General features: G+C 51.6%; 1 protein-coding gene across 13 annotated transcripts in view; it reads left to right on the top strand.

Annotated features, from left to right (window-relative positions):
• Window positions 1-1504: 1504 nt before the first annotated feature.
• Window positions 1505-20502, top strand: part of NLGN3 (neuroligin 3) — a 31686-nt gene continuing 12688 nt past the window's right edge. For 2 of the 13 annotated variants that reach the window (XM_053374419.1, XM_053374427.1), the window contains exons 1-5: window positions 1505-2102; window positions 3392-3451; window positions 10497-10559; window positions 14493-14642; window positions 17426-17611. In XM_053374419.1, the coding sequence (XP_053230394.1) occupies window positions 1622-2102; window positions 3392-3451; window positions 10497-10559; window positions 14493-14642; window positions 17426-17611 (940 nt within the window). In that variant the 5' untranslated portion in view covers window positions 1505-1621. Of the gene's footprint in view, window positions 2103-2494; window positions 2553-3391; window positions 3452-10496; window positions 10560-14492; window positions 14643-17425; window positions 17612-20502 lie in introns of all 13 variants that reach the window. The other 11 variants (XM_053374430.1, XM_053374431.1, XM_053374420.1 and 8 more) reach the window with 11 other exon arrangements.

The following is a 20502-nucleotide window of genomic DNA, read 5'->3' as shown; positions in this document are numbered from 1 at the left end:
AGCAGCTTCCCCTGCACTTCTGTGACCTCCCATAACCCTTCAGCTGATATGTGGGTGGGAGTGCACCATAGACCAGCAAAGGAACAACCAGGAGCTCATTTTAACCTCCTGATTGTTCCTTTGAAGCCCCAAAGGAAGGCTCCCTACCCCTGGCTCAGCACCTCCTCTCACAGCTACATTGCTCAGATGAAGGATCCAAGCCTGGGGCAACAGTTATATAGATCCGACCAGCCCCATAATAGGCTTCTCAAGGCACCTGGGCAGGTTGGGCTGGCAAAGCAGTAGTGTGGTCTCCGGCCATTGCAGGGGTTGTTCTGCTTGACCAGGCCAACCTGTTTGGACTACACCTCTCCTGCTCTGAGCAGAATTGCCCTGCCCTTTCCACTCAGTAGGTGGAGGGAGCTGGGGGCATACTCCTTGGGGGGCATGCAGCGTTTGTTTCTCTGAAAGCTTGCTCACCACCCAACCTGGAACCTATAAATTATCATTGCTTATTTATCTTGTTCCGTTTCATTTATCTCAAAGCAGACATTGGCTGGCCACCTGTCATGTGTCATCTAGCTGAGATGCCTGCATTGCAGGGGGTTGGAGCAGAAGACCCCCGGGGGTGCCTCCCAACTCTTATGATTCTATAAAGCGATTAACAATTTTAAAAAATTATAGAAGCATCAATAAAAACATCAACGATAAAAACACAAGCCATTTAAAGTCCAATGTGGTTGCAGACTAGGATACGGGCCTCCACATAAAAGGCTTGTTGAAAAAAGTAAAGTTTTCAGTAGGGTGCAAAAAAGACAGCAGAGGGGGTCTGGTGCCTGTCTGATGTGAAGCAGCCGGGAGATCCAAATGTTAGGTGCCACCAGGCTAAAGTCCCAGTTCTTTCATTGTAGTGCATGGACCTCCTGATAGGTTGGCATCGCTGCAGTGTACAGTGGTACCTCGGGTTACATACGCTTTAGGTTACACACTCCACTAAGCCAGAAATAGTGCTTCAGGTTAAGAACTTTGCTTCAGGATGAGAACAGAAATCGGCCTCCGGCGGCACGGCAGCAGCAGGAGGCCCCATTAGCTAAAGTGGTGCTTCAGGTTAAGAACAGTTTCAGGTTAAGTACAGACCTCCGGAACGAATTAAGTACTTAACCTGAGGTACCACTGTATAATGATTAAGGATATAATCAGCAAGAGTGCATCTTAGGCTGCATTCACATGGCAGCTTACCCTGTTTTACTTATTTTCCCCTAACAGTTAATATCTGCATTGTATTTGAGCTGCCACACGACTTCAAAGTGAGTTCTATAAATATGCTGGAATATAGCGCATGTTTAGTGCCTGATGTCACCCCCAACAAGGCCGTGGCTATTGAACTCCTGTGTGTCCTCCTCTTCTTCTTCCTCCTCGCAGAGCCATCAGCACCGGAGGAGCTGCAGCACCTGCCAAAAGGGAGAGGTCGTCGTGGGCACACCGAGGACTCTGAAGACGAACCCGCTGGCTGCCACCTGCTTTGCTTCTGGACGACACCCCCCCACCCCCTCTCAGAAAACCTTCCCTCTCTGCCATGGGGGTTCTGTGAGCCCCAAGAATCTGCTTGAGGCCTGGCTTCCGGTGCTACCCTCCCCAGACCATGTGGTGGTCACTCCTCCGAGGCCCACCGCTCCTTTCCCCCTTTCTGCAAGTGACCGAAGTTGCCACCGGCTGGGAGGCCCGCCTGGCACTGTGGATCCTCAGCTTCGCCTCGGCCGTGGTGCAGATGGAGAGCCAGGCGTACTCTCCCACCGTCAACACGCACTATGGCAAGCTGCGGGGCGTGCGGGTGCCCTTGCCCAGCGAGATCCTGGGGCCCGTGGACCAGTACCTGGGGGTCCCCTACGCAGCGCCCCCCATCGGGGAGAAGCGGTTCATGCCCCCTGAGCCACCCCCCTCCTGGTCGGGGATCCGCAACGCCACACACTTCTCCCCGGTGTGCCCGCAGAACATCCACACAGCCGTCCCCGAGATCATGCTGCCCATCTGGTTCACCTCGAACCTGGACATTGTGGCCACTTACATCCAGGACCCCAATGAGGACTGCCTGTACCTCAACATCTACATCCCCACTGAGGATGGTGAGTCCCCAGCGGGGTTGCCTCCAGGAGACGCGGCGGCTCTCTGTTTCTCGGTGGTTGGTCTCATGCGGTTGCAGCATGCCAGCGTTGACCCCCTTCCCTTCCTGCTCCTCCCTCCCCGGCCGCCCAACGCATGTCTGTCTGTTTGTGGAGATGCTTCTCTCTGCCCACGCTGCTTGCATTGTGCCCTCCTCCTGGCTGACATTTTTTCTCCCTGTTCCCTCTCTCTCTCTCTCTCTCTCTCTCTCTCTCTCTGCCGCGTACACTCCTTTCTCTCTGTCTCATATGTGCTGTGCCTCTGCCCATCATGCCCCTCTCCTGCCATGGCATCCTCATCCTCATCACGGCCTCCTCTCTTGTGTTGCAACAACAACAACAAAACAAAAACAAAGAAAACTCTCTGGCTGACTGCAGATCTTCATGGCGAGTGGCTGGTTCCCGGGCACCCAGGTTCGGCCAGGTTCGGCCCTGAGTTTGGTTTGGGGTTGTCCTTCCCTCCTTCCTGTTCTCTTTCTCTTTCTCTCCCCCCCCCCCACCTTTTCTGAGGTTTCATGTGCTGTTATTCTGCAGAGGGCAGGGAGTAGGGACTGTCTCTCTTTTTCTCCCTCTCTTCCCTTTCCTACTTTCTCTCTCTCTCTCTTTCTTGCTGGGACAGCATTGCTTCTGAAACTCCCCAGAAACCAAGGCTGAGTTACAGGACTTCCCGCTCTCTCTGGTGCCACTGTTAGTAACAAGGGCTTGCATGGGGGGGGGCACAAGGGGGCCTGGCCCTTTGTGGTGAGGCTGGGTGCCCTTCTCCTTTAACCCTTCCTTTCCAGGGGGTTCTCCTTCTTCTAACCGTAAGTAGCACAGCATGGAAAGGACCTTTTTTCAGCCTCACCACAAGGGGAGGGGAAGCCCAGCCATAGAGACATTGGGGAAGGCAGGGCAGGGGGGGGGGCTTTTGTCTGTACAGAGCAGCACTGGGGAGGGCTGGTGACCCCTTCCCCCCCATGGGTGAGGTGGCAGCTTCCTGCTTAGTGTGCCCTCCCCTCTTCCCCCCCTCCCAGCTCACTTTTTCTTGGCTCCAGAGTTTTTCTCCCAGAGCAGCAGCAACCCCCACCCTGAATTTCCCCCTCTCCTTCCTCCTGCGGTCAGTCCCAAGGGTGGGGGGAGGGAAAGGCTGTGGGTGGAGGGGGGACAGGGTGTGGGTGGTGGGGTACTGGTGGGGTTACAATGAGGCTGGATTGCATGCCTGCGCCGTCCGCTGGAGCCTCCTGTTATTTTGTAGTCTTTTATTCATTTTACAGTAAAACGGATTTCCAAGGAATGCGCCCGAAAACCCAACAAGAAAATATGTAGGAAAGGAGGTAGGTAGCGAGCCGGGGGGGCGGGGCTGGCAAGAGGGGCGCAGAGAGAGGCAAGAGAGAGGGAGTGGGCGCGAGGGGCGCCTGGCCTGCCCCATCCACAGCAGCGTTCCCCCCTCCTCATTCTCTGGGAGGGAGGGGGAGGGCCCTCCTCTGGAGCTCACAGGGGAGGGGATCTGTCTGTCTTTCTGTCCGTCCATCTTCTGTTGGGAGGGAGGCGGCTCCCCCTTGGAATACCCCACTCTCTCCCTTTGCCCTTCCCACGCTGATCAGGGCTGGTCTTCCTAGTGATGCAAAGCTGCCCTGTAGGTGTGGGCTGCCTGTCATCCGGGGAGGGGAGGGGCCTTCGAATATGGGGGTTCCCTTTGCCCTCCCCACTGGCAGAGCTGTGAGAAACACCCAACAGCATCGTCTCTGGAAAAACCCTGCTGCTTCTTCTCCAGCAGCAGACCAGGGATGTCACGCTTGGGGGGGGGGCAGCGTAGCAGCAAAGCGGAGAGGGGGCAGGGGTCTGCTTGAAATTTGGCCATACAAAATGGAGTCTGTCCCCCTCCACTGGCATTCCCCCCCCCAGGACCCAAGCTTTGTATGTTGGGTGTGCGGCTGGGGGGACGTGACTGGCTCTGGTTGCCATAGGAACTGCCTTGTTCCGTGTGCCATCTCTGTCCTGGCATTGCATCCTGTGTAGAGCTGCTGCCCCCCCCCCCAGTTTCTTTGGTGGGCTGCACTGCCAAACACACCTGGGCACCCAGCCGCAACCCCCTCCCTGCCTTTCCTCTCTTTCACGCGCTCCCCCAAAAGACCCTCCTCTCAACACGCCTCGCTTTGGGGGTGGGTGGGTTTCCTCCTTATCTCCCCTCCTTCCTGCTGTGGCAGAGATGGGTAAGGCAGCATGTGCATCTCCTCTGAGAGGGGGTCCTGACTTGAGCCACGGTGAGCTTGGCCTTCTCTTCCTCAGCTGGTACTTTACAAGGCAAGCTGCCTTTGCTCTCATTCCTCACCCTGCCCTGGTCCTCTTCGGACTCCTCACTTTGCTTCGCCAGCTTCTGCCTGCCCCGGCTATTCAGACAGCATCTCTTTGGGCACCAGGGCTGCTTCTCAAGGGGCCAGCGCTGGCACATTGTCATGGCCACTTCAAAGCTCTGGCTCACCTCCTGAAGCTCTTTGGCTGGGCCTGTTAACTCCAGGTGTGCAGAAGCGGGCAAGGAAAGGCTGGCTGGCAGGGAGGGAGGGAGGGGAGATCCAGCTCTGCCTGGAGGGGCTCCCAGCACGGGCCCTCAGAGTGATCTCTGGTCTTCCAAGCACTTGCCAAATCGGCATAGATCCACAAAGCCCCAGAACGGCCTGCACACCCTGTTCCCTTCTTCCTTGGCAAGCATTTGGCCCAGCTTTAGCAATGGAACGGCAGCTTCCAGATGGATAATGTGACAGTAAAAATATTGTCAGGATATATTTCCATTATTCCACAACTGAGTCCCCAGGGTGTCAATGTGGAAGCCCCACAGCTAATGAAGTTCCCTGGAAATGCCCTCTGCTCATATCCTTCTATGCATGGCAAGAGACCTAAAGCACTTGGGGTGGTGGAAGAGGGGGAAACCACTTGGGAGGTTGTCAAAGTCCCCCAAACTGCATGTAAGTGCACTTCGTTTTTGTTGCAGCGCAAAGAACTTGCATGGTGCATCACGAAGGATAGGAGAACAGGTCACTTTCCCCAAGGAGGATGTGGTTGTAATGTTCAGCAAAGGAGGAGCAACAGGGGAAGGGAGCATGGGTTAAAGTGGGGAAATGAACATAACATTATATCAGGGTTACATCTGAAGCACTGTGATATCACTTTAAACAATTATGGCTTCCCACAAAGAATCCTGAGAACTCTAGTTTTCTAAGGGTGCAGAGAGTTGTTGAGAGACCCCTTGCAGAGCTACAGTTCCCAGTACCTTCAACAAACCACAGTTCCTGGGATTCTTTGGGGGAAGCCAGGGCTGTTAAAGTTGTTTAAGAGTTCTTTAAATGTACACTGTGGATGTGAGCGTCTGTGTACTCAGCCTAGGATGGGAACAAGGAGATTGTGCTTGAAGACTTTGAAGAAAAGGTGGGTTTTAAGGCAAGATTTGAAGGAAAAGATGGAGGAGGAAGCAGGTTGCTATCCTCAAAGTTTGCCAAGCTTAGGAAACAAACTTTGCAAAAGAACAAGACTTGGCTCCTTCAGGATCCTTGAGTCTACTGAAATATCCAGTACAGCTGTGTCAGTGGAAATACTCCACTGATTTCTCCAGGGGGGTTGATCTCAGATGGGCCCAGCCAGGTTCCCAGGTCACCTGCACCTGGGGAAATTGGAGGCATAGCCACGAATACTGAGACCCCATTGAAGAAAGGTGTGCCAGCCCTTTGGTACAGCTTCCAGTGTGCCCCTGTGCAGGTGTGTCCAATGTTTCAAGCTGGGCAAGCATTCCCATATATGCTCGAAGACTCACTGGAATGAGCTTGTAACAGCTGTTTGACAGTTGCACCCACTCCCTTGGAAGCCAGTGGTCTCTCCTTCATTGGAGGTTTTTAAACAGCGGTTGGATGGCCATCTGTCAGGGATTCTTTGATTCCTCCATTGCAGGGGGCTGGATGAGATAACCCTTGGGGCCCCTTCCAACTCTACAGTTCTTTGGTTCTGTGATTATAGGTCTGTTGAGAGGAAGTCCAATGAGAGAAAGAGATGGGGATTGCTCATCTGCAGAAATGTTAACTTTTCTGTTGACTAATGCTGAAGTAGAATTGCATTGGAGGTTTTGGTGCTGGAAGGGCAGAAACTTGACTGAAGCTAGCAGCCGGAAATGTTATCCATGAGGCCTTGTCCCTTGACTGCCACTTTGGAGTCTATGTCCTTCTCTGTTTTACAGGAATAATGTGGCCCTGGGAAGCAGCTTGTGGGAGGGGTGCTTTTGATCAGGACTGCAATGCAGGGAGAAAGTGTTAAACCCTTCATTCCACTGGCAGCTGCCTTTACTGTTCTTCAAGATGAGATCTTGCATTTCTCTTGCCTCTTGTTTAGAAGGCTTTGGTTAAAGCAGGCTGCATGCGTCCCTTGCTGTTAGTCCTTATATCCTGGCTACTCTGTAAAAGTTAACTTGAAACAACAACAACCTTCAAATTATTTAAGAGACACGCAAGTCTTGCGTATCAGTCTGCAAACTGGAATGAACCCTGATTCTGTGCCATTTCAATGAATTGCTTAGTTTTTGCTCCTGTGTGGTGAGATTTCAAGTTGAGGGCCTCACCATTGTGCACCATTCACAAACAAAGGAACCAAAATGGTCATTTCAAGTAATATAGCCTTTCACACTTCCATTCAAACACAAACACTCATGCTTCTGATTCTGATTGTAAGTAGAGAGATCTGTTATGTTCTAATGACTGGGATCATTTTTACTTGTTCCTCATCCACCCTCTCTGGCTGTGGGGGAGGGAGGCTGCATTCTCCACTTCAGAGAAAGGAACTCACCTAGCCAATGAAGGCTATGAGATGCCCAGGGCTGTCGGGTGGCACCATTCCCCCCCGCCCTCTTTCAGGACTGGGCTGGCAAGTACATAGGAGGGTGAGTACCCTCTGCTGCAAACATGCACCTGCACACACAGAGGGAGTTCAGGGCAGTGGGGTAATGAGCCATTCCTGAGGCCCCAGTCTGGAGCACAATAGGGAGGCATGTCCTTTACAACTCTTGACTGCATTTGCAAATAAAAGGGATGTTTCTCTGGGCAACGCTTTGTTGCTGAAGATGCCATGGGAAGTTTTTGCCAAGGCCCCTGGTTTTTGTCTACCCTCCTTCACCCCTGCATGCCTGTCTCCTCTGCCTGGTGCAGCTGAAGCTTCATCTCCCATCTCTGCCTGGCTCTTCGTGGTGGCAGCAGCAGCAGCAGCAGCCCCAGCCCATCAGCAGAGACTGGTCCCTGGGTGCGTGAGTGTGCCTTTCTCTTTCTGCTGCCGGCAGTTGGCCTTGGGAATGATGCAGTGCATTGTCTAGGCCTTCTGGGGTCCCCAAAGGCTGCCACGTCCTGCGTGCAGCAAGCGGGAATGCAGGGAGAGGAGTGGTGGCGGGAACAAGGAGCTACCACCTCCCGTGGATTCCTCTTGTCTCCAAAAGTCTGCTCCCTTTGAGGGGAAAGGGGGGTGACAACAGGAGGGGAAACGGGTAGATGTTGTGCCCAGACCCGGCAGGATGGAGGTCCCTATAGGAGTGAGCGGAAGGCGGGAGGGACTCTGGTGCTCCTTGATGGGAAATGCAGTCTCTTTCTGCCTTGGTTTCCATGGCAACAGAGCAGGCCTGGAATCTGAACTGCGCTGCAGACAGGGGAGCTTTGTTCAGTCCAGGCAAGGCTTTGTTCTGGCCCCAGCCTATCTCCTGCCCCCCAGCGTTGCAGGGTCTTTCTTACCTCCCTGCCTCACACTTTTCTACGCAGATTCCCTTGCGTGGTGGTGCAAGTGTTTCAGGTTGCCAATGGCTTTGGCCGGGGTGGGGGTGGGCATTGGGAGCCCATTTGTGTTGCAGCAGACCAGAGAGAGATGGTGGTGCCCAGGGCCACTAGTTTAACTGTAGCCCTTTTTTTTCTGCCGCTAGCTTGCCCGCAGCCTGGAAAATCAGAATGGTTTGCTGCAAAGTGTGTAGGCAGGTGATCCCCTCTGACCAGGGAATTGTGGCTCAGTCACAGTGACACCTGTGCAGAGTAGAAATGGAGGGGATAAATTCAGTTTGGTTCACATTGTAAAGCAAACCTGTGTACTTCATACTTCCCAAGACACTAGGCAAACCAAAGCACTGCTATCCTCCAAAGTTTGTGCTTTTCCATATATTGAAATGCAGTTCTCCAGCCAAAAGAAAGGTGCACAAAGAAGCAGAAATTAAGGGCAAGTCTGCATTAAAATGCATATATTTCTAGAAATAACATGCAGAAATGTGTTGCATTGGGGGAACTGCTTGTAAAATCTTTACATTAGGATAAATGAGGACTTTCCCCCCAAAGATTTTTGCAAACGGATGTGGAAATACCAATGCATTGAACATTGCAAAAATGAAAACTTGGAAAAACAAATTGACAAAAGTCGCTCATTGCTTCTGTGATTTAGGGCTAGGTGGCTGGGGCTGTTAGCCTGTGCTCTTGTGTGGGTGGTTAAGGTCAGGGTTTTCTGTCTTCCAGAGGCAGTGGTAGGGAGCAGCATAATGGGTCCTGCAAGCTGAACTGGTAACCTAGTTCTTCTGGGTAAAAATATGCTGGCTTGTCTTTGCTTGTGGCTGCTCCATGAGCCCACGGCTCCCTCTCTGCATATCCTTCGGCTTGCCCGTTTTCCAGCAAGCAATAACTTTTAAGATGAACACAGCCAAGTTTCTGTTCCCAGCTGTCTCCTGACAGCCATGCCAGTGATGGGCCTGCAAGGCAAAGAGCCCTTGGCTGTCTACATTTGGAAAACCAAGCTGGCCTCAGACAAGGGAAACTAGAAAGGTAGTCTGTGCTAGGTGGCTTTCCGGAGTGTGCATTCACAAAGGAAGTGAAAAATAAGGGATTTTTAAAAAAAAAAAATATGAAAGGGCTACTCATACTAGAACACATGTCTTTGATTCAGCAAGTGGCTCATTTATGCTTTCTGGAGCGCATGAAGAATGCTCAGGCATTAGAGAATAAAAGGCGTCCGTGGTGCCATCGTGTGAACTTGCTAGGAGCCATCCTGTGATTTGCCAGGCGAAGAAGTAACTTGCTGAACTACCTCTCTGCAGTTCTCCTAAAGTAGCAATCTGCCTGCCTCCTCCACAACACCACCCCGCAAAGTGATGGAAAGTTAAATGAGCCCTCCCTGTGGCGAATATTGTATCTATGCATTGCATGCAGAAAGTCCCAGTCTTTGGCAACTGCAGTAGAAAAGATCAAACAAGAGGACAGGAAAGGCCCCCCCACCCTCTCTGTGCCTGATACCCTGGAGAGCTGCTGCCAGTCTGAGTAGGTGGTATATTGGGCTTGGTGCATCAACACTCCAAGGAAGCTTCATATGTTCATAGAAGGCTCTACTGCCATGAGCAACCAAGTTGTTGGCCAGATGAGATGGACACAGCCTCTTATCCCCAGGAACCTGGGGAAGATGGGGTGCTCCTCTCTGTCCCTTGCTAGGACTTCCCACTGCCCCACCAGCCTCTGCCACATGCATGTGAGCATGCTCACACCAATGTGCACGCACACACCTCTTCCTCCCCTCCCTCCTTCCCTCCAATGAACACACACTGGAATTGTGCATGTACAGCGTGGTTGGCAATGGGCAAGTGAGGGCCTTCTTGTTCACTGGCACCCATGTGCAAGCAACCGGTGACTTGAGTCTGATCACAAGGCATACACTGATCACGTATGCTGCTGCCCGTAAATCCACCCAACACTGCTGCCTCCCCAGGCAAAGGCAGCTGTGGCAGTTCTCTCTCCTTCCCCCACAACTTCCCCTCTGGTCTCTTGAGGGTTGTTGACTTTTCCAAGGGAACTGGTACCTCCCAAAACTCGGACATCAGTCCTGGAGTCATCCCCGCCCCCCATGGGATAAGGAAGGGAACAGGCGGGTACCTGGCCTGAAGCCGCAGTGTGGAGGGTCCCCATGGGTTCTATCAACCCCTCTCTTCCCATGCCTTCCTCGGGCCTGACTTCCAGAATCCCCTGTCTGGAAGAGGGCAGGCAGGTGAGCACCCTGAAGGAGGTGTCCCTGCTTGCCCTTCTCCCCTTGCCTCACCTGGAAATGGAAGGGAAACTGCTCCAGACAGCCCCTGCCTCCCCCCCCCCAGTGCTGCTTTTGGAGGTCAGAGAGAGTGGGGGGCAAAAAGATGCTTTTTAGTGTGGAGCCCAAGCGCTACCCAGGTAACGTGCCACCTTCTCTGCAATCATGCTATTTTTGAATTCTCTTTTTGTTTCTTTTTTCTTTTGTTTCTCTTTTTCTTCCTTTTTTGTTTTTCTTCCCTTCCCCCACCCTCCTCTTCATTTTCTCCCCCCCCTTTTTTTTTGTTCTGTCTCCTTCATGTTTGGTCCCCCCCAGGCGGCTCCAGCGCTAAGAAACAGGGCGAGGACTTAGCGGATAATGACGGGGATGAAGACGAAGGTATTTGTGTGCGCGCCAGGTGGCTGTGGCTGCATGAACCTGCTCTCTTTCTCTCTTTCTCTCTCACGCTTTCCTTTTCATGCGCGCTCCTCATTTGCTGCCATCCCAGGAAGTCCCCGCTGGTTTTTTCTTTTTGTGTGTGTGTCTTTCTGTCTCCTTGTGCTGAGCAGCTGCATGGGAGGGGCATGGTGGTGATGCTCTCTGAGCCTCGGCCTCCTCTTCCAGGGAGGTGGGCAGGGTGGGCAGGCAGGGGGCAGTGAAGGAGGGAGATGGAAGGGGCACCCAGATCTGGGCGTGTGGTTGCTTATGGGAGCCTGCTCACTGCCCCCATCCCCAACCCCACCTTGTCTCACTTGGCGATGTGGGTAGCATGGTGAGCTGGGATAAATGTTACACACCAGCTGTCACCAATCTCCTGTTTGGACAAAAAGGTGTCACCTTTGGATTTCCTGCTCAGCAGGTCTGGTCTCCCAAAGGCCTGCTGCCTGCTGGCTTGTTGCAGGGAGCATGTATTGTGGTCGCAGGAGAAGGCTCAGGTCTGAAGAACCTCTGTGCACCCTGCAACCAGCAATGCGTGTCTCTCACAGCTCTTTCTCTCTGTTTCTCTCTCTCACACTTGACACCTGCCCCCCACCCCCAGGAGGGAGAGTAGCCTTCCACTCAGCTGTGCCTGCCAGCATCTTTTCCCAAAGCAACTATACCCGGAGGGGTGGGGAACAGGATTGAGCCCCTCTGGCACAAACAGCCTCTCTCATGTTGGTCAGAAGGGGCTGTGCATCTGCCAGGGGCAGGAGGACATTGTCACCTGACTGTTGCAAAAAAAAATTGCTGAAAAGAGACTTGTTCTTTTTTGCACCCAGGCAGGCATCCTGAGGACGCAGCCATCCCGTTGCCGAGAGGGCAGACAAAGCGATCAGGAGATGCAGAATCTGGGGGGGGGGGGAGGAATGGGGACAGACCTTCATGTGCCCAAGGTCCAGGTCAAATCACTCTGCAGCAGATGGAATGCTCACACCAACACCCAGGTGTGGAGGAAGAAGCTGTCCTTAGGCAGTGGCTATATTTAGGGCAGGTAGATGCAGTGGATGATGGAGAAGCCAGAGACTGCAGCAGGCCATCCCAGACCCCCCTCCTGAATTGCAAGATGTGCAGCTCTTTGGGGCACTGGCAGATTCATTGCAATGAAGAACTCACTCATGAATTAATTGCGTGTGTGTGCAGCCACCTTTCAACAGCCGAAGCTACTAAACTTGGAACCAACAGTCGCAAGTAGCCATCTGACATTTCCCCAGATGCCGTGCAATAACCACAGAATGGTTGTCAGTCTGGGAGACTGTAGCCAGGGTGGTGCCCTCCAGGTGTTATGCCTGGTCATTGGCTCTGCTGGTTGGGACTGGTGGGAATTTAAGTCCACAGCATCTGAAAGGCTCAAGTTGGATACCATTGCATACCTTGTGGTGTAGTCCTTTGAAAGAGCACATGGTAACTCATGCCTACCGCTCACCACTCCTGAACCATAATCAATCAAGGGATAAGCTTGTCTTCCTTGATGGGCACCAAATTTTACAAAACAGCTACCACGCTGGGGGGACACTGTAAGCCCCATTGTATTGGTTCACTCTTTGGGTACGCTGAAAATGTCAAGAGACGTTCAACCATTTTCCAGACGCCTCTCCTGGCTTTCCCCCCGTATGGGTTCATAATGCTTTGGGGAGCATTATGTGTTTCCTTCTAGGTGGTAACTTCCCAACTATTTCCACCACCCTGATCAGGGCACTGAGGCATCAGCTGGAGGCTGTGAAGCCACCATAAGACTGTGTCTGTAACCCCCAGAGACCAGCAGAATGGAAACCAGGCATGAACAGCATTCTGCATCATGGAAGGTTTCGGAGGTGCTGCAATGATATATTGGAGGCAAGTGGGTGGGTGGTCGGGTGGGCATTGAGATCATGCCCACTGTTGACAAGGACTTGTGGCTTCACTTCAGACTGATGAACTCGACCTCCACCCAGCTGTACCCATGTTGGAAGCTGATTATCAGACTTGCCTTTTTTCCCAGCAGGGGGTCAAAATTCTGAGTTCTTCATGAAACACCACTGTGATAAGGCATTTCACCAACCCCATGGAGCAACTTCGCCACCCATGATGGTGGGCAGCCTCTGTGAAAAGCAAACAGGGACTGGACTTGGAGAGCCATTCCAGGAACCAACACTCTTCTTTCTTCCCCTTCCCTCTCTTCTGCAATGGAGGACTCCATAACCTGAACTTGTTTCAGAGCTCAGAAGGCCAGCAGCTTCCATTTGAGCTTGTTGTGAATTCCTGCTGGAGGTCCATGCTTGGTGGCACAGCATCCTCTTTGCCTGGAGAAGGTCCAGGGTTCAATCCTTACCATCTCGTGGTGGGTCTGGGAGAAACCCTTGCCTGAAACCTGAGAGCTGCTGCCAGTAAGGGTGGACCAGTGGCCTGGTTCAGGATAAGGCTGTTTCCTGCATTCTCGCCGTCTTCCTAGCAGATTCTCAAGGATGCTGCTCTAGGGCCAGCCCTCAACCTCAACCTTCAGGCCTCGGTTGGGTTTTTGGGGCAGGATTTGATGGAGTGTTGGAAGCTTCCGGAGGTCTGGACCCTTCAGGAGCAATGCTGACGCTTTGTCCTTTTTGTCTTGTTTGCTACCTTTCTGCTTCTGGACTTGACCTGCTTTGGCTGCAAGGCCCCCACCCCACCCCACCCGCCCAGTCCGTTTGGGCCAAAGTCGTATGCAGGGACCTCTACCACACAAAGACTAAATTAGGCAGTGCACTTCTTTCTGAGTCCCTGTGCTGCTCTCCCTTCCTCTGCCGAGGCTGCTGCCTCGTGGCTGTGCTGAGAACGTCAGCAATAAGCACCTGGATAGAACCACAAGGGTCCTCGCTGAGCTGTTATTTGGGGGGACAGGTGGCTACTGAGAACAGGGCTTCCTTCAGTCAATTGCATTGCCTCTCAATTGGATTTCAAAGAAAGCTCCCCTCCCCCTTTCTGTCCATGCCTGGTGTGCCCTGCGCAATGTAGGCCTCCCTGTTAGGACGCTTTGACCTGTGCATGTTGGAGTGAGGGGTCTGGTGCCCGTGGGTCACCATGGCAGGTGTAGAGTCCAGCTCCGTGAAGCTGGGTCAGGCACAGCTGTTGTGGATGCAATGGGGCCATGAGAGCAGAATGGGTGGGCTCTTTGGGAGGAGGCGTTCCCAAGCCTCCCCCAGTACAAAGCTTGCTTGTGATGGATGTGTTGTCTTTAAGGAGCAACACCCAACCCCCCACCCCACCCTCCCACACACACACACACACAGAGAGAGAGAGAGAGAGAGAGAGAGGAATATGGAGGCTGAGCAAGGTGGGATCACTCTGGTGCAAGCCCTTTCTGGCAGCATCTGTGGAAAGGGCTGGTTCCCTGGCAGAGCGAAGAGGCGGTGTTTGCTTTCTGTCCTCTCCCTCTGGCCCTGAGACCTTACTGGCCCCAATCATCCCACCTTTCAAATCACCCTCTTATCACACAAATCTGGGGGGGGGAGCGGGCTGCCCATTTCCCTTCCTGGCTCCCCATGCCCTCTCCTAGGGGAGGCAATGCAAACCACAATGGTTTATTCACAAGGTGGAACGCTGGTCCTGTGCCGGCCGCCCCTGGCCCTATTCCATCCTGGGTCTGGCTTTGGAAGTGCAGCATTTTGAGACTCAACCGAGCTGTGCATCCTGCCAAGTCCTCAGGGTTTCCTCATGCTGGCTGCCTTGCTGGAAAAGTCATTGGGCTGAGCATCAGCCCGGGGTCTCTCTGGATGCAGGTGGGTGGGCTGGGCCTCTTTCCCCACACCCCTGTGCCAGGAGCTGCCCCCCATTGGCTCAATGAGGCTGGAGGTGAGGAGGTGGTTCTGTCGGACTCCTGTCTCTAGCTTCTCCCCCTTGCAGACATCCGAGACAGTGGGGCCAAGCCGGTGATGGTGTACATCCATGGCGGCTCATACATGGAAGGCACAGGCAACATGATTGACGGCAGCGTGCTGGCCAGCTACGGCAATGTCATCGTCATCACCCTCAACTACCGTGTGGGAGTGCTGGGTATGGATCCAATGGGCCCGCTTCACAGGGGGGCAGAGGTGCTGTGGGGGGCAGGGGGGAAAGAGGTGCTGCAGTAGGCCATGAGCATCTAGATGGGCAGAGATGCTTCGACCTGTGCCTTCAAGACCAGAGTGGGTCAGAATCTGGGTGACCCAACTTCCCTGCTGGGCCAAAGGCATGCTGGTTTCCTTGTGGCTTCTCTTGACACCGTGAGAGCCACATTGGTGGATGGCCACAACCACAGCCATTCAGCAAGTTGTCCTTGCCTATCTCCATCACATCCTCGTAGGCTCCTTTCCATGTTGGGAGCAAACTTTGCAAGGATGAGGAAGGGAGTGTCCTGTTCTGCTCTGCATGAAGCAGGTGCCTGGATACAAGCAAGACTGTTCAAACCCGCCTTCTTCTCAGTAGCCACCCCTTCCCCCCAAATGCTATGCTTCATGCTGACCCCCACCACCCCAGGACCTGGCCTGGCGAATTGAACTGAACCTTTTATCGCTTAGAGCCTTAGCTCTATCACAGTCCGATACCCACAAAAATATGGTCAATTTTAACACATTGCACCAGGAACATTCCATCAGATGATATGCATAAGGAAAAGAAGGGGGGGATTAAAATAAGACTTCCTCTCCAGAACAAAAGGGACATCATATAAATTAGTGCATGATGGAGCAAAAGAACATCCCACCCGCCCTTCTAGGTTGGTTTGTTTCTAATGCCTCGCCCTTAATTTTCTAGCAGCCAGAGCATTTTGCAACCTCGATACTAATAAATACACCATCATCTCCTGGCAGTGTACATATTTGTGAAGGGTGGGAAGGGCATGTCTGACCAGGTGTTTATTCCAAATGTTTGAGGGGCGCAGACATTGCCCCAATGATGTTTCCTTGGCAGGGGACCCTCTTGCCTTCTTCCACCCCTGCCCAACTGCTCCACCTACGTGCCAAAGGCATGTTGAGAAGGTGTGGTGGAGGAAGGTACCCTGCCCCATACCTGCTGTCTAGCTGGCGTGGGGGCATTTCTCCACGGGCAACATGTCTCCAGCACAGACCCTCCATTTCTCTCCAAGCTAGAAGCTGTGGCAGTGGCCGGCAGGCTGTGCAGAAGGGCGTTAGGTCCCTTGCTTGGGAATTCTTTCTCATTTACACATCCTGACACAGCACAGAGCAAATATTGATCTGCGGTTAAATATTGAATAAACGTGTTTACTCACCTCCTCCCTCCTGCGGGGCCTGGCAAGTGCCGCTAATGAGCTGCACCAGAGGGAGTATTCTATGTCCCCATTGCTGGGGTGCAGCCAAGCCTCCTCTGGAAATGGACTGGCAATGTGTGATCGCTAAAGGGGCAGCATTGCTAGACCTTTTGGGGGACCTGAGGCGGCTTCCACGTTCCTTTGCATTCTGAATATGGGCCTTCCCTTTTCCCGAAGGGAGTCTTGCTCACTGTACCCTGGAGCTCAGTCTGCCCTACAAAAAAGCAAACAAGCCACCCTCCCTAACAAGTCCCCACCCGAGGACCTGTTTCTTCTGCAGCAGAAGAAAGAGGGACCGTGGCCACTGTTCATGGCAACTGCATCTCTGATTTTGTGGGTGCCTGTGTGGTAATCTGGGGCACTGTCTGGAAATAAGATACATTTGCTACTTTAAAAGAAGATTTTAGTAAGTTGGCAGCCCTTCTAAGCAGGAGCACTAGGGTCAGTTTGTGCATTTTGCATCCTAGCAAATTAATGTTTGTTAGAGACATTTGCTCTTAAGATATATATCATATACAATAAATAAATAAAAACAAGTATCACACAGCATTCATAACTACATGGAGAGGGAAGGCCTGGGCCAGAAACCAAAGGAAATATCCACCATAAAATCAGGGGAGAAGAGCAAACTCCCCTAGCTCATTAAGATTCATCGGGGTGTGGGTGGGTGTATGAAACAAAAAAGTAAAACATCCCACTTGACTCACTAGTGTCCAAAAGCTGCTTTTCTAAACGTTGCCCAAAAGCGGCTTGCAGGAAAGTATGTCTATAAAATATATCAATTGTTCAAAAAAAAAGCATCCAAAAGGAACCAGATAAAAATTCCCCCAACAGGCTAACTGCTTTGTTCAGTGCGCCAAAGTACGGAAAGGCTCTGACCTAGTTAAGGCCTAGAGGCCTTGGATTCCCTCAGCAGGCCCAAGATGGCAGAGGGGGCCTGGGTCAGCTGTGAGGGAATAGAGGACAAGTCTTGAGCCCAGACAAGGGGGTCTGCTAGCTGCCCCCTCTCACAGAGGCTGACTTGTTTTGACCCAGCACCCACACAAACACGAACCATCACTTCTCCCAAAATACGGTGGCTCGTTCCTGAGGCAAGCCCTCCAAAATGGCTGTACGCCACAGGCAGACACCATAAGAGCCACAGCCGCATGCAGAGCAGACTGCACCCATTTGTTCTTCTTGGCTGTGTATGCACCGTACATTTAAAGCACATTAACTCCACCACCACCCAAAGGAATCCCAGTAACTCCACAGTTTGTTACGCATGCTGAGAATGGCAGTTCTGTGGGGGTAAATGACAAGTCCCCAAGATTCTTTGGGCCAGGGTGAGGAGGTGCGCTTCAAATGCACGGTGTGGGGGATCTCCGCAATATTGAGAGGGGATGGAGGGAAGAGGTCAGTCGCAGCTGAGAAACTGGGACCCATGGCAGTGGCCTTTGCCCTTTGTAGTGCATAGCATCAGGGGCAAGGGCAGGCGAGAATTGCCTTGGGGCCAGTGCTGCCCATTTTACTACTATCATCTTGCCTGCAGGATTCCTGAGCACCGGGGACCAGGCTGCCAAGGGCAACTATGGGTTGCTGGACCAGATCCAGGCTCTGCGTTGGATCAGCGAAAACATCGCCTTCTTTGGCGGCGACCCCTTGCGCATCACTGTCTTCGGTTCGGGCATTGGTGCCTCCTGCGTCAGCCTGCTCACGCTGTCGCACCACTCCGAGGGTAAGAGACCGGCGTCATTCCAGCACCCAGTTCTGCGTCTGCCAAGTAGGTGGAGTGCGTCAGAGAAGGGTTTGGAAAGAGACCGGATTTCCCCCCATCTCCATCCTGAAATTACTAGGCTTCTCTGCCTCTGAAGCCGTGCTTTTCACCCCTCCTTATCCTTGTGTATGGCTGTGCACAAACACGCCATATACATTTAAGGCACTTGACTTCCACCCAAACCCAAGGAATCCTGGGAATTGTAGTTTGTCGTGCTGGGAACCGTAGCTCTGTGAGGGGTAAGCTGCAGCTCCCAGGATTCTTTGTGCATCTCCCATTGATGTATTACCTCCTCTTGGAATGGCAGGTTCCAGGGTGCTTAACCGGTATGTGTATGCCTCTTTGCTCTTGTTGTTAAAGTAATTCTGAATTAACGCTCACATAATCTTGACTGCAAAGATATACCATAGGCATCGGCAGATCAGGCTCTACTTGTAGAGGTTTGGGCGATTTGCAAGGATTTCGGACTCCTAATTGTTCTAACAATATCCATCACAAAATTAGTGCCCTCCACTCAAAATGAGACTGTCAAAGAGACCTTGGGGTAAATAGGAAAATATATATATTTTGTGGAAATTTGTAATGTTCTGTTGAAAGCCGCCCAGAGTGGCGGGGGAAACCCAGCCAGATGGGTGGGGTAGAAATAATAATAAATAATAATAATAATAATAATAATAATAATAATAATAATATATTGTTATTATTATTGTTGTTAATACAGTGGCCTTTGCTCAGTCCTGGTGTTCAGAACAAAACCCCGTTTTTAACCCAGCAAGTGCTGAGAGGCACCATGCTCTTAAGTGTGTGGCTCTTGTACCTTGCTCCAGATCTTGGAGATCTATGTAAAATGCAAAGTAGATTAAGGAAAGAAGGAGTGGCGCATGGTAACAAAGGCTTCTGAAAGTGTCGGCACTGAGGGATCAGGAAGTGCCTAAGCTGCTCCTCTGCTTTACAGGAAACGGGTAAATGAAATTAACAAGCAATCTATCTGAAAGGTTGCATAGGTACAACAGTGCAAATCCACATGTATATGTGAGAGGCAGAGGACAGACAAAGTATTTCTTTGTGCAGTGCATAGTTAAACTGCAGGACTTGCTCCCAAAGGAAGCAGGGATGGCTACCAACTTGGATGGCTTTCAAAGATGATTAGACAAAGTCGTGGAAGATAAGACCATCAGTGGCCACTAGCCATTATGGCTCTGCTCTGCCTCCACGGTCAGAGGCAGTAATGCTTCCGAATACCAGTTGCTAGAAATATCAGGGTCCTGCTGGCGGGTTTCCTACAGGCACCTGGTTCTTCTGCACGTTTGTAATATATTTTAACCAAGTTAAAAACTCCTGTTTGGAATGGTTTGGAAAGAGGGTTAGCATTCTACATTTGATATTTCTCTTAGAAAACCTCTGTAATGAGGATGATTCTCAGGGTGCTGAGTTTGGTGCCCTGTGCTGTGCTTTGCAGACTTGCAAAGAAATGAAAACACACAGCTCTTGCTGGTGTGGAATGGTTTGGCGGTAGAGTTCAAATGTGGCAGAGGGAACTGTTCATGTGACAAGAAGAAAAAAGGAGCTGGGTGGACTGAAGATGGTCTGAGGACCTTCCTAAGGTCAGATTCATACCAGGCATGAGGAGTTGAACAGAGGCATGCAAAACTCCTGAGCCCCAGAGGGAGCCATGCTAAAAGAAATGTTGGCTGTATAATGGGCCTAAAGGGGAAATCAGCAGCAGTGATGGGAAACAGCTTGATAGCCCATGAAATAGCCAAGGCCGATAGGGGTTAAAAGTGCTGTAGAGGCATTTTTCAAGTCTAAAAAGAACAGCTGCAGCAGGTCAGGTCTGTTGTGAGATGTTTCTGCTCAGCTTCGGAAAGAACCAGAGCAGCCCATCCATCCATTCCAAGTGACCTTGTAAAACAGGTCTGGAAGCTTGCCATGCATAACTAAGGAAGCTGTGAACAAAATACCTGCTTAATATTTTATTTTTATTTGTATTTTACAAAACCTGTAGGGCTGACTAATGCAATACTCAAGAGTTTTAATTAGGTCAAAGGCTTCACGCTCTCACTTACTCTAAATCCTGGCTGGCAGGTTGCAGTGAGAGTATCTTACAACTGAAGCAAAGGTTGGGCAGAATGAGGTTAGTAAACTGACCGTGGAAACCGGCAGAGCTGATTCAAGGCCGGGTCATCAAGAACATTCTGTCTTAAGACAGATGGGTGCCAACATCAAGAACATCACAGGCACCAGTACAAGCCCCGGTGGCGCTATTGGTACTGCTGTTGTTTGAGTGTGAACAGTTGTCAGCAGACCCTATTGGGCAGTGCCTGTGACATCACCAAAGACATCACATAGCAGATACATCAGTGCTTTGCATAACTTTTTTAGAAGGGTATTGGGTCCATGTATTAACTGACCAAGCAATCATATGATCTGTTTTTACAGATTGAAGAAAGTAATGCCATGCCACTTTCCTTCTCAGCACTGTCTCACAATTTAAGAGCTATTTTAATTGGGCTGCAGTTAACTAGACCAGAAGCTGCTTGACTCTGGTGTAGTTAACTTCATCTTTCCATTGACTTGTTTGGGGCTAGGAAAAAGCTGCAATGCAGAATCAGAAATTCTGCTAGGAATTTGAATTTGCAGGGTTGTTGTTGGTCTTCTGGAATGTGACCTATGTGTGCATGAGTCTCTGGATGCATGTGTGGAATGGACTGTGCTTGTGCCTTGTGCTATTTTCCAGAATGAAAACCCAAACTGGCTGCTGCTAAAAGAGATAGAGCAGGATGGAGGCTGTCAGTCATTTCTGTCTGTGAGCTTGCTCTATGGAAGAGGCTGACTTATGGAAAAGGCTCATA

Source organism: Podarcis raffonei, chromosome Z, assembly GCF_027172205.1.
Source record: "Podarcis raffonei isolate rPodRaf1 chromosome Z, rPodRaf1.pri, whole genome shotgun sequence".
Lineage (NCBI taxonomy): Eukaryota > Metazoa > Chordata > Lepidosauria > Squamata > Lacertidae > Podarcis > Podarcis raffonei.
This window is presented reverse-complemented; position numbering and strand designations above follow the sequence as displayed.